The sequence below is a fragment of the Strongyloides ratti genome (assembly GCF_001040885.1).
Source record: "Strongyloides ratti genome assembly S_ratti_ED321, chromosome : 2".
Taxonomy (NCBI): Eukaryota; Metazoa; Nematoda; class Chromadorea; order Rhabditida; family Strongyloididae; genus Strongyloides; species Strongyloides ratti.
The window spans coordinates 869,881-883,987 of NC_037308.1; the positions used below are offsets into that span (position 1 = coordinate 869,881).

Here is a 14,107-nt window from a genome sequence, read left to right on the forward strand (position 1 = left end):
TACAAAATTTTTATTTTGGATAAAATCTTTCAACAAAAATATATTTGGTGGTAATTTTGAGGAATTTCTAGTCATTCATCTCGTTAACTGTTATCATTACAACTATTTTATTGCTATTTTTGTATTAAGCAGTATACATAACTATACATTTATCACTCTATAATTTGGTGATTATTATCAATATAGCTCAATATTTATTACTCAATTATTCCATTGAAACATTATATATATATATATATTATATCCTCAAATTTTTTTGTCCTTCCATTGTGTATTGATAAAAAAAAAAATATATATATATATATATATATATTTTATTAACCTAATTTTCTTATCTTCCTAATAAGTATGAATTTAAAAATTATTTTACACATATTGGTGGTACATTCATTGTCAGCTATTACAAAAAAGAAGAATCATTTTCCATTTAATGCATTATTAGTTTTACCATCTAAAGAATCTGAATTTGATCATTTTCGATTAACAATAAACAAAGCTTTACCAGTTATTGATATTGCAATAGATGATGCTGTAGAACAGGGATATGTTCCAAAAGGTTTTTTAAATGTTACAACTCATGATTCAAGATATTGGCAAGATATATCATTAGCTGAAAGGTATGCAGTACAAGGTGTTGTTCAGGCATATACAGAAAATCGTCTTGATGTAATATTTGGATTTGCTGATTTTTATTCATTAGCTACAGTGGCAAAAATTTCACCAGCATTAGGTGATGGTGTACCAGTATTAACAACAGCCGGTATGATTTCTCAATTAGGTTCAAAAAAAATATATCCTTATCTTATTAGAATGCAAGGATCAATCACACAAATGGCTGATTCTGTGTATCAATTGGTAGCTTATCAAGATACTACAACTAGAACAATAGAAAATATGGAAACTTCTGGTATTAGAAATAAAACAATACCATCAATTTCAACAAATTTGGGTTATAAAAATTTATTTTTCATATATAATGATAAAAAACGTGCTGTCAATAAAAAACTTCATTTACATAAAGACGGGTCTGGTGATTCAGGGGAGACCGAAATAAGTTCCTATTGTTATTTCAGTCTTTATGCTATTAAATCTTATTTTACTTCTAAAAATCAACATTTTAAAGATGTATGGAAAATGTCTGCACCTTCATTGGCATTTGATGAAGATAATAATGTATCACAAATTGATTTAAAAAATTGGTTAAAATTAGGTTCCACATATGCTAATGGTATGTTTTAAATCTAAATATTTTACTACATGTGTCAGATATATAAATATATTAAAAAATATACAAATAAATATTAAACATTAAAAATGGGGATTAAAATATAAATAAAATTTATACAAAAATAATGATATATTAAAAATTATTTATTTATTATTTTTTTAAAAATACGATTTATTAATTTATATGTTTTTTCATTAAATTATTTCTTATATCAGAGAAATAATCTATTTAAAAAATATGAAAATACATGAATAAAATTTCTTTTACAAAAAAACATAAATGAGACTTCTGATATCATTTTCTTTATTTTAATATAAAATAGTTCATTTAATTTTCTGCACCATAATTAAAGTATATAAAATGTTGTAACATAAAAATTTCAAACAACCAATCATCATTTAATATATTTTCAATTTAACAAGTAAAAGCATTTTATTAGAGCAATTTATAGAAATACTTTATAAAAGACAATATTTGAAATTATTATAGAAATTTAAATAGGAACTTTTATTAATTTTATCAATTTTATTTATTTAAAAGTATTATTATAGTATAACAAAATAATAAGGTACTTTGTTTTGTTGTAAAATTTCTATTTATAGTAAAATAATTAAACCTTATGAATTGTGTTTTTTTTAAATGTATTGCCAATAACATGTTATTATAAAATTTTTTTTTTCCAAGACACAAAAAAAATATTGCTTTAAAAAAAAAATTATTTTGTGCAAAGAAATAGGAAGGAAAAATTATTTAAATTCTCCTTAATGTAAATAATATAAGTAGGCAAATGGTTTTTTTTTTTTTTTTGTTTAATTTTATAATGGAACTATTGGTTATATATATTAAATTATATTATACTTATTTAATTATTACAAATTATAAATTATTCATCTATTGTAAAATATATATTTAAAGTTTTCTTCCACTAATTAACCATGAAATTTATTCTTTTAATATTTACATTAAAATGTCAATTTTTCTACATTTTACATAAAATAATAATTTCTCTAAGTACAAAAATTGTGTTTATATTTCACTAAAAATTTTGTTTATCATATAAATTAACATATACTTTTATTCCTTGAAATAAAATTTTTAGATACTTATTCTATGATAATTAGAAGACATTACATTTCAAAGAAAAAGTTATCATTAAAAGCGCTTAATAATTATTTTAAATATGTTACTTTTTTTCAGGATATTGTAAATAGCTTCATTAAATAAGAAATTGACTAATGACAATTTTAATTATACATGAATATAATGGCTAGCTAGCATTTCTTTATAGTATTTATTGTTTTAAAATTTACTAAACAATGAAAAAATTTTTATCACTAAATAGAAAAATAACAATTTATATTTAGGTTAAAATTTATTACTATAATTTTATGCTTAAAAAATTATTTATTGGTTTAATTTTTTTTAGTATCAATTTCTTTTAAAATAAAAAAAAAATTACTCTTTATTTTTATAAAAATCTTTAAATATTATTATTTTAACAAAGCTCTTATTGCACTTTAAAATTCTATTTTTATTTTACTTAAGCTCCTTTTACAATTTTTAAATATATTTTCTAGGTTACTTATTTAATATATAATAAAACAAAGTTGTTTTAACATATTTAATATTATTATTTTGTAACTAATCTTATTTTTTGTACTTTAATTCTCTTTTAAAAACTACATTGGCACTAAACTTAAAAAAAAATTTTATACCATTTTATACATACTTTTATTATGTTATAATTTTATATAATATTTTAATTTTTAAAGCAATATTTAAAAGAGATATGTTTAATAATATAAAGTAGAAATTACTTTTTGTTAAAAAAAAAAGATATATGTTAATTGTTAGCTGAACAATCTTATTTATCCTAATAATAATTATAAATTATCGATGTATATATTTTATATGCTATGTACAGTTCTTCTTATTTTATTTCGAAAAACAAAAAAAAGGTGAAATTTTGTTCTTTTAAATAAGGATATTAATTTAATTTTTTTCTCCATATTTGAAACCTATAAATATTAATTTTAGTTTAGTATTAAAAACTTATAACATGAAATGTAATTCTCATTATCATTAAAGATATTATATAATTTTATTCCTAACTTTTTATGCTTAAACTATTTTTACATAATATATTTTATTTTATATAAGCATCCAATTTCATCTTTAGGTTTAATTTGATATTAACTTTTATTAACTATACTCGAAACAAACATTTTTAATCAAAAAATACCAATATCCTATTTTTTTTTTAAAGAAACATTATAAAATTTTATTTTTCACTCAATAGGCATTTTTATTTTACAGTTGGGAATTAAAGATTTTTTTATACTTCTTTCTTCGTATATTATTTTTTTTTCTTATTACTCAAAAATAACAATCATTATTTTGGAAAATATCTATATAGTACCAGACAATGCATTCTTAATTTTATGCATCTTACTTATCTAATACTATTAGTAGTTATTATATTTAAATAAGTATTTTTTTTTTTAATATTAAAAAAAAAAAACATTATTCACAGGTTCCATATTATTAATAATATAATATTCACCAATTTTTCAAAGGAAAATTTTAATTTTTATAAAATATTTTTTTTTTATTAATATTCGTATTTTTATACTACCCTATAGTTTTTACTTTATTTAGGGTCATTTGCTTTTTTTTTTGTTATACTATTACTATATTACAATATAATAAAATATAATAATATTAAAAATACATGCAGTCATAAGAATCAAATTTCATATTTATTTTTCTATCAATATGTTATTTTCAATTTTATTTATAATATTTGTAACTATAATAGAAACTTATGGAATAGTTAATTCAATAGATAAATCATATTCTAATTCTTTACCTATTGATATTGTTATTGCTTTACCTAAAGATGGAACAAATAAAAAAACAAATCCATATGGTTTAGATATGCTTAAATCAAAACCTGTTTTTGATGTAGTATTAGAGGATATTTATTATGAAAAAAAATTATTGCCAGTAAATTTTTTTAGATTGACTTATGTTGACACTGAAAATAGTGATGCTATAGGTCCTCAACGTGTTATAGATAGATATTGTGCCAATAAAGTAGATGCTATTATGGGATTACCATATGTATATGGTTTAGCACCTATAGCAAGATTTTCTGTTTTTTGGAATTTAGGAGTTCCTGTTTTTTCCACCTCAGCTAAAGTTGACATATTTAGTAATAGAGAACAATTTCCTTTATTAACACGATTAACTGAGTCTAATGCAAGGTTAGGTTCTGTATTTGATCAAGTTATCCCAATACAAGCTAAAAAATTATTTTTTTATTTTCATGAACAAGAAAATCAAACATTAGGTATTGGAAAAAGTGAATGTTATTTTACATTAAAAGCAATGAAAAATAATATAAGATCTGATAAATTTGGAGAAGACCATTCTAGTAGAACTTTTAATGAGTATACTACTAATAAAAAATTTCTTTTTCATCAACATATTAAAAATCTTAAAGCTGCTTCTTTTATTTCAAAAGGTTTGGAATAAAATAATATTATTAAAACAAAAAAAATAAAAATAAAAAAAATTTTTGTTAAAAAAAATATATAAAAATTAATTTATTATAAAAAAAAATTTATAAATGATATTTTAATAATTTTTTAATTTTAGTTATTATTCTTTGTGCCAGTCCAGACACTGTTCGTGATATAATGTTAGCTGCATATGATTTAGGAATGACACAATCTGGAGAATATGTATTTATAAATATTGACGTTTCTACAGGGTAAGAGAAATAAATAAAAAAAAAAAAATTTTATTATTATTATATTTTTTAAAAGTTTATGCTATTCGCCTCATATTTATTATTTTTTTTTTAGTTCACATGCTGAGCAACCATGGTTAAGAAGTAATGATACAAATCCTAAAAATAATGAGATAGCAGAACAAGCATACAAGGCATTAAAGACAATATCATTACGACGGTCTGCAATGGCAGAGTATGATGATTTTGAGAAGAAAGTTAAAAAAAGAGCCGAAGAAGTTTATAACTATAAAAATATAACGGGTAAAGAATATGAAATGAATAATTTCATTAGTGCTTTTTATGATGCTGTTCTTCTTTATGCAATTGCTTTAAATAAAACAATATCTGAGGGAAAAGATGCTAGAAGTGGTAAACATATTACAAATAAAATGTGGGGAATAACATTTAAAGGAATAACGGGAAATGTTAGCATTGATAAAAATGGTGATAGGTATTCTGATTATTCATTATTAGATTTAGATCCAAAAGAACGTAAATTTGTAGAAGTAGCATATTATTCTGGAAATAAAAATGAACTTAAAAAAGTTTCAGATTTTCATTGGGTTGGTGGATCACCACCAAAAGATTCACCTGTTTGTGGTTGGGACAATTCTCTATGTAATAATGGAGAAAAATATTATCCACATCTTTTGGTTGCTGCTATTGTAGTGATTATCTTCCTAGCTGCAGCATTTATATTTTTCTATAGAAGATATCGTCTTGAAAAAGAAATTGCTGCTATGTCATGGAAAATACGATGGGAAGAGTTAAAATCAAAAAATTCTGAATCTCATGAAAAAAAACAATTTAAGAAAAAACATAAGTCGCATAAGGCAGCTTTATATAATGATCCAAATGCAGATCAACATGATGCTTTACTAAGAATTAATAGTAATGGTTCAGTAAATAGTGATAAGGTAATTTTTAATTATATTTTGATTATTCAATTATTTACATTTATCTTGTTTGACTTGTTATGGAATGAAAATTTAAAAATATACTTATTAAATTAATATATATATGTATGTATGCTATACATATATATGTATATATATGTATATATATAATTTATATATGTATAATTAATTAAAAATAATCTTTAAAAAAAAAAATAATACATAATACATATACACTATATAATATATATGTACACTTTAATATATTTATTTATTTTAACATTATTTCTTTAAGTTTACCGATGAAGATCCGGAATATATGAATATGAGACAAAGATTGGTAGGTGTAGATGTTTTTATTACATTTTTTTTTAAGTTTTTATTACATTTATGTATTTTGTCCTCATTATTTTACTTTAAATGTTTGATTTTTAATCATTTTGTGTTTTGAAATTTTTAATAATGTGATCTTCTCATTTGTTTTTAAATGTAGATATCTACTTTTAGCAAAAGTATAATTATATTATTTTGAGTAGATAAAAATTAAAAACATATGTGGGTTTGCTTAATTATATAAAATAAAAAAAATTTTTTTTTTTGTGTTCCAACAATTAAATTTATATAACAAAGTTAAAATTTATGACTGCTTTTTTCTTGTTATAAATTAATATCACCAATTTGTTGTATTGAAATACATGTTTTGAGTATATTTGCACCAAATATTACTTTGTCCATAGCTTTAAATTTTTATTTAAAATTATAATATATAACTATTGGTATTTAATCATTTCTTTTGTTTTTAGAGAAGTAGTTCTTCTGGAGCAACTAGAAAAATATCTGCAATGATTTTTGATAGAAAATTGTCTTTGTTTACAAGAAAAAAAAGTTCTCCAACAAGTGATAAAGTATTAGATTTACATAATGGGGTAAGTATTTTTTTTTTAATATTATTTAATTATAATAATTATTGTTTTAGAATTATGATGAAAATAATGCTTCATCACCAGTTGAAACAAATAATAAAAAACTTGCAACACATTCAGAAGATTTAGAATATGGAAATGGTGGTTTTAGTTTTAAAAATCGTAAATTATCAATTCAATATTCAAATGGTTCTATTAAAAGTGGTGGTTCTGTTGAAACAATTCATATGGCAAATAATTCTAAAATATTTATAAGATATGCTTATTATAAAGGACAGACTGCTGCAGTAAAGATGCTTAAAATAGATCCTGTTAAATATCCAAAATTAGAATTATCAAGAGATACTTTAATGGAATTTAAAAGAATACGTGAATATTCACATGATCATATTATTCGTGTTATGGGTGCTTGTGTAGATGCTCCAAATTATTGCATAGTAACAGAATATTGTCAACGTGGATCATTAGAAGATATTTTAGAAGATGAAAAAATAAAATTAGATACAATGATGAAATTTTCTTTACTTCATGATTTAGTTAAAGGAATGAATTTTTTACATCATTCTGAAATTAGATCACATGGAAGATTAAAACCAAGTAATTGTGTTGTTGATTCACGTTTTGTATTAAAAATTACTGATTATGGATTAAATGAATTAAGAGCTTATGAAGAAATAAGTCAAGAAAAAGATGATTCACATGAATATTGGAAGAAATTTATGTATACTGCTCCAGAACTTTTAAGATTACCAAATCCTCCTAGAGGTGGTACACAAAAAGGAGATGTTTATTCATTTGGTTTAATTGCTCATGAAGTTGTATATAGATGTGGACCATTTTATAGAGGAGAAGAATCACCAGATCCCAAATTTATATATGAACAAATATTTAAAGGTCCTGCTGCAGGAAAAGAAGTTTATAGACCAATATTATTAGACGAGGTTCCAAATGATGAAGGTGGACCTTCAAAACCAGAAAATATGGAACAATTGACAGCATTAATGCAAAGATGTTGGAGTGAAAATCCAATAGATAGGCCTGAATTTTCAGAAATACGTAAAATTGCAGGATCACTTAATAAAGATAATGAAACAACTAATCTTGTTGATAATTTATTAAAACGTATGGAACAATATGCAAATAATTTGGAATCATTAGTCGAAGAAAGGACACAAGAATACCTTGCTGAAAAGAAAAAAGTCGAAGAATTGTTACATCAACTTTTACCTCCATCAGTTGCAGTACAATTAATAGCAGGAAATTCTGTACAAGCAGAATCATATGATTGTGTTACAATTTATTTTTCTGATATTGTTGGTTTTACTTCATTATCATCTGTATCAACACCAATGCAAGTTGTAACATTACTAAATGATCTTTATCTAGCATTTGATGGAGTTGTGGATAATTTTAAAGTTTATAAAGTTGAGACAATTGGAGATGCATATATGGTTGTATCTGGTCTTCCTGAACGAAGAGATGATCATGCTTCACAAATAGCTCAAATGTCATTAGCATTATTACATAAGGTAAAAACATTTGTTATTCGTCATAGACCAAAAGAACAATTAAAATTACGAATTGGTATGCATTCAGGAAGTGTTGTTGCTGGTGTTGTTGGATCAAAAATGCCAAGATATTGCCTGTTTGGAGACACTGTAAATACATCCTCTAGGATGGAATCTAATGGAATGCCATTAAAAATACATGTTTCGTCACAAACATATGATATTTTATCAAAAGATCCTGATTTTAATTTAGAATTACGTGGTGAAGTAGAAATGAAAGGTAAAGGACTTCAAACAACATATTGGTTGAAAGGGTACAAAGATCAACAAATTCCAGATTTTGGGCCTGATTATAGTAATTATAAAATGCCACTGAAAAAGTAATATGTCCTAAAAAAACAACGGTGAATCAAATAATTATCCATCAAGTATATGATCTCCCGTATGTTTCGTTGGCCTTACAACTTATCTTCCAACTTATAATTTCTTCGACCACGGGTTATGACTAATATTTTTTTTTTTACAAAACTTACCATTTTTCACTGGTTACGATAACTACAAGTTGTTAAATTTCTCATAAGCTTTGTTCTTGTATTTATCAAAACATATACAGTATCTTGTTTTTAGACATTTGATATTATATTATTAGTTTATATTTTAATAATTGATTTTTTTATACATTAATTTTTTAAATAAATATTTTATTTAATAAACTTAATAATTAATTTATAATGATTCTATTAAATATGATAATCTTTTATCGTCTTTGGAGTAAAAAAAATTTTTAAAATCACTTAACATAATGTCTTGAAATTTTTCTGTACACCTAAAAAAAAATAAAAAAAAATGTTTTTTTTATATTAAATAAAAATAAAACATACTCCGCTTTAAATGTTTGAGAACGATCACTAAACATATGATTCCATGACCATTGAAAAGTTTCTTGATATTCTTGATACATACAAAACATTCCTCCTGTAATATGAACATATTGAATAGTTTTATTTGATTCACTATATTTAAATGGAAGAAATCCAAATAATTCTAAAATTTTATTTGCAACAATTTTTTTATTTTCTATTGATAAACCAGGATATTCAAAACGTATTGGTATTGGTGCACGTAATGGAGAAGAAGCTACATTTGTAGCTAATGCAAATAAATCTTCAGGAATTGGTACAATATGTAATCCATAATGATCTGCTTTATGAACCCATTTTTTAACTATTGCAATAATATTACTTGCTGTACTTATCATCCAACGAAGTTGTAATTCATATCCTTTACCAATATAAAATACTTTATCATATACACCTAATGCACATTCTTTATATCCTAGAAAACCATATGTGGTTTTAAATGTTTTAGATGGACAAATTTCTATTCTATAATTATCACGATTCTTCATCGTACTTTCACGATTAATAATTTTTTCTGTTTCTAATATTACTTCACATTCTGCTAAATAAGATTTAGGACAAATTTCTCTAAAATATTCTAAAGTTTCTTTAGGTAAAATATCAGGAAAATAATAATATATAAATCCCCGAAATTTTCTTTGATCATTTTTTGGATCTGGTACTGCAATTTTAATTAAATTTTCCTGAATTAATTTATCTAAATATTTATCCACTAAAACCCATTCCTCCAATCCAATAACACTTCTTTTAAGAAATATCATAAATTCAAGAAGAATAAACATTCCATCAAGAATTAAATCTTTATATTTTAATTGTTTTAAATCTAAAAAAGATTTTTTAACACCATTAAAATTATCTTTTTTAATTTTTGGATGTTTTTCTAAATTTTTAAATACTATACTAGGTCTTGAAAGAGGATTAATAAATTGCATAAACATTGAAAAATCAAATAAATGTTCATCAAATTGTTTATCAATTATCATATTTTTTTTAAAAACATCACCCCTTTGTTGTTCCCTAACACTTTTCATGTATGCTTTACTACTAGGTAATAAAACAAATCTTGCACTCCAAGCTTTTAAATCAATTTTATCATCATCAAAATACAATCTTGGACAAAAACGAGATTGTAAATTTGAATCAAGTATTTTCCATTCTATAATATCAAGATTATGATGTTTAAAAGTTGTTGTACTTGCAATATAACTATTCATATCAGGAACTTGAAAAAGATATTTATATATTTCTTTTGAACAATCTGTATCTGATTGATTTGTAATAATTAATTCTTCTTTACCCTTAGACAATGTATTTTTAGAAATACTTGATAATATTCCATATTTTGTTTTTACCCTACTTTCTTCACTAAAAGATGGTGTTTTTGGACAACACATTGATGTTGGTATAAGTTTTTCTACCACAATTTTTTGTTTATATAAACGTAGTACATGATAAAATTTACTAAAAGACATTGCACATTGTTTTATTGGATCTTCTTCTGATTCTGTTAAAAAACCTGCTGTTGTTAATGCACTATCAATCATACAATTTGGTAATAAAACAATTTGAAATCCTCTTTGTAAACGTTGGTAAATTAATTGTTCAAATAATAAATTATCAAGGTGATTTTGTAATTTTGTTTCTTTATTACCATCAATATTTTTAAGACTATCTAAAAATGAATCTTCAATCCAATTCATCATTAATTTTCTATCTACTGGAACAACATGACATGAACTACTATAAGCAGTCAAACTTTGACCATCAGGAAAAAAATCTGTTGTTAAAGGTAATAATCCAGGTCTAACTAGACTTTTCCAATCACAACCAATTTCCATATCTGGATCCCATTTTTCTTCTCCTGTACTTCCCCAAGCCCAAACATTCTTTTTACCATCACTACCTGAATTTAAATCCATTTTTTCAAGTTCTGTTTCTTCACCCTTTGACAAAACATTAATACCACAAATATAATGATGAGATAACATAGCTCTACCACGTTTATCAACAGGAAAGACATGAATCCATCGTCGTCTATTAGCAGATATCTGTACAATTGATGCCTCAAGCCGAAATGGATTTATTAAAAATTTGTTGTATGCCGAAAATCTAGAATTTGTAATTTTCTTGCGTTTTTTGTTTACATCATAAGTAGTTTCTAGTGATTTTCCCTGAGGTGATTGAATATTAATTTTTTCTCGATATAATGTTCTTTGACAATCATAACTTCCAGGTATAAATTCTGAATTGACCTTATTTTTTCGATTACTAAATGTTCTAATTCTTTTGTTTTCAAAACTTTTTTTTCTTTTTTTAGCTAATAATTCATTTTGATCTTCATCCATTGAAAAAACAGCACCAGATACAACATCACCATCTTCACTATAATTTTCATCTTCCATAGCCTCTTCAGCTAATTCATGATATAATAAATCATCGTAAGTAACTCCTATTACTTCTGCTACTTCTTCAGGTACAGTTATTTCTACATTTTTACAATCATTTAAAACTTTTGATACCTTGTCATCGACGTTAATTTCTTCTTGTAATCTTCTCAAATTATTATTTTTTGATTCATTTTTATAACAGGAAAAAAGTCTTTTTTCTTTTTGATTATCATATTCATACATATCTTCAATTTCATCATCATTAACATCCATAAATAATCCAGGTTTTGTTTTTTGAAATAAATCTTCAGGAAATGTAATTCGTGGTTTAAAACTATTTACAATCAATGATGATCTTTCTCTTCTATAGTAAGAATAATTCATCCAATGAGGAATAAAATATTCTTCACTTTCTTTTCCTTGTTCACGAAAGACAAAAAGTGGTACTGCATGTAATGGTTGTTCTCCTAGGCAAACAATATCTAATGAAATACCAGCATCAATAATTCTTTGTTTTGTAAATCGAACTAATTGTTTATCAACATAAAAAACACCACATCCAGGAGTGACAAAAATTACCTGTTGTCCAGTTGTTTCAAATTTTCTATCTGAATGATAAAGAAAAAAATTATTCATTGATAAATTTAATACTTCTAAAAAACAACCATCTGATGCAGATGACACATCAAAGCTTTCACTTATTTTACATTTTGGTAAATTTACTTTATGATAATTTACAATAGAAATTCGAAAATCATATAATGCTGCTTTTAATTTTGGCATAACTGTCATCCAATCATTATAACATTCATTTTGGACAAGTAAATAATAAAAATCTTGGTATGGTCTACTTAAATAATCATATCTAATATTTAATTTTTGTCTAATTTCTTTTGTTAAATATTCTTCTTTATAATGATAACGAGTTACAGCAATTATACTAACATGATGACCACATTTTTCTTCTTGCCATCTTTTAAATAAATCAGGAATGAAACCTTTAACACATTTTTCAAAATATAAATCACCTTGATGATCCATATGCCACATTTCATCACTAATTTGAATATACATTAAAACTTGAGTACACAATGATCTAAATACAATTTTTGTATCTTTTGAAATAAAACCACTAGTTTTAGTTTCTCCTTTTCTCCACAAAAATGCTGTTCTAAGTGACATATTCATAAAATCAAAATACTGATTCAAATTAACACATTGATCAATAAGACATTGCTTAAGACGCCACATATCAGTTCTACTTACATAACAATCATTAAAAGTTAACTCTATACTATCTAATTTTACTTCTTTTTTTGTAGCTCTTCTTATCATAACAAGATAAGGTGAATGAAAAATACGATTATTACATAAATCTTTATAATTTTCAATACCTTTTGTATATAATCTCACTTCTTTTTCATTTGGTCCTGAAGGTGTAAAAGGTAATATTATATAATTATCTGAAGATAAACTTTTAACATGTAATAAATCGTCATTTTTCAATCCTGGAATTAAATTATTTGGAAGTTCAATATAATCATCATCAATTGTACCATACTCATGATTTTTCATTATAAGTGTTGTTGTTATTGTTTCTACTTTCTTTGAATAATTCTTTTCAAATGTCATTTTATCACTTAAAGACGTCATTATATTTTGATTAGATATATCAATTAAATAAAAATGTTAATAATAAAAATTAAAAATAAATAATAAATATCAACATTAATAAATATTGAAACTAAAATAGAAAGTCTTAGGTTATTATGTGTTTTATACATATATCACCATTTCTTGTTCGTGATAAGAGTAAAGTATTTACATGATTCAGTGGCACGCCAAATTACTATTATTTTATTTTTGTAGAATTAAAAAAATTTACCATATCACATATTATTTAGATAACAATTATAAACATTATTTTCTAAACAAATTGAAAAACTATTTTATTTTGTACATATGTATATATATATATATATATATATATTATTGTAATTTGTAAGCATTATTAAATAATATTTTTTTTTAACAAGATTTATATTTATGAATAAAATAATATTTTTATATTCAACTATTTCATCAACAAAATACAAAGAGAAATGTTTTTTTTGATAAAATTATTTTATGTAAAAATTTAGTTTATTATAAAATATAAAGAATTTTTTTGAAAATGTTTTTACATTCAATACCAGGAAAAATAATTTTTTATTTTAAAAATAAAAACATTATTAATAAATGAAATAGAGAATTTATAATGATAAAAATGTTTCTGATATATAATACTTTTCAACAATCTACTAAATTTTATTAGTTTGTTTTGAATTTTATATAACTAAGTATTTTTATAAAAATATAAACAAATCTATTTATTTCACACATCGTTGAATATACCTCTTCATATTATTAAATTTTTCCACTTAAAAAATTAAATCAATAGATATATAAT

General features: G+C 23.1%; 2 protein-coding genes across 2 annotated transcripts; one reads left to right on the plus strand and one right to left on the minus strand.

The window, feature by feature from the left end:
* Positions 1-348: 348 nt before the first annotated feature.
* Positions 349-8,735, plus strand: SRAE_2000024700 (Atrial natriuretic peptide receptor 2; the record flags this gene model as incomplete). Its single annotated transcript, XM_024651055.1, has 7 exons — positions 349-1,228; positions 4,047-4,754; positions 4,889-5,003; positions 5,098-5,941; positions 6,216-6,260; positions 6,724-6,846; positions 6,897-8,735. 7 exons carry the CDS (start codon positions 349-351, stop codon positions 8,733-8,735), a joined length of 4,554 nt encoding a protein of 1,517 aa, XP_024504770.1.
* Positions 8,736-9,077: 342 nt separating this feature from the next.
* SRAE_2000024800 (Vacuolar membrane-associated protein Iml1 family-containing protein) lies at positions 9,078-13,223 on the minus strand (the record flags this gene model as incomplete). The annotated part of the gene is made up of 3 exons (XM_024651056.1): positions 9,078-9,177; positions 9,233-13,166; positions 13,220-13,223. 3 exons carry the CDS (start codon positions 13,221-13,223, stop codon positions 9,078-9,080), a joined length of 4,038 nt encoding a protein of 1,345 aa, XP_024504771.1.
* Between the last annotated feature and the right edge of the window lie 884 nt (positions 13,224-14,107).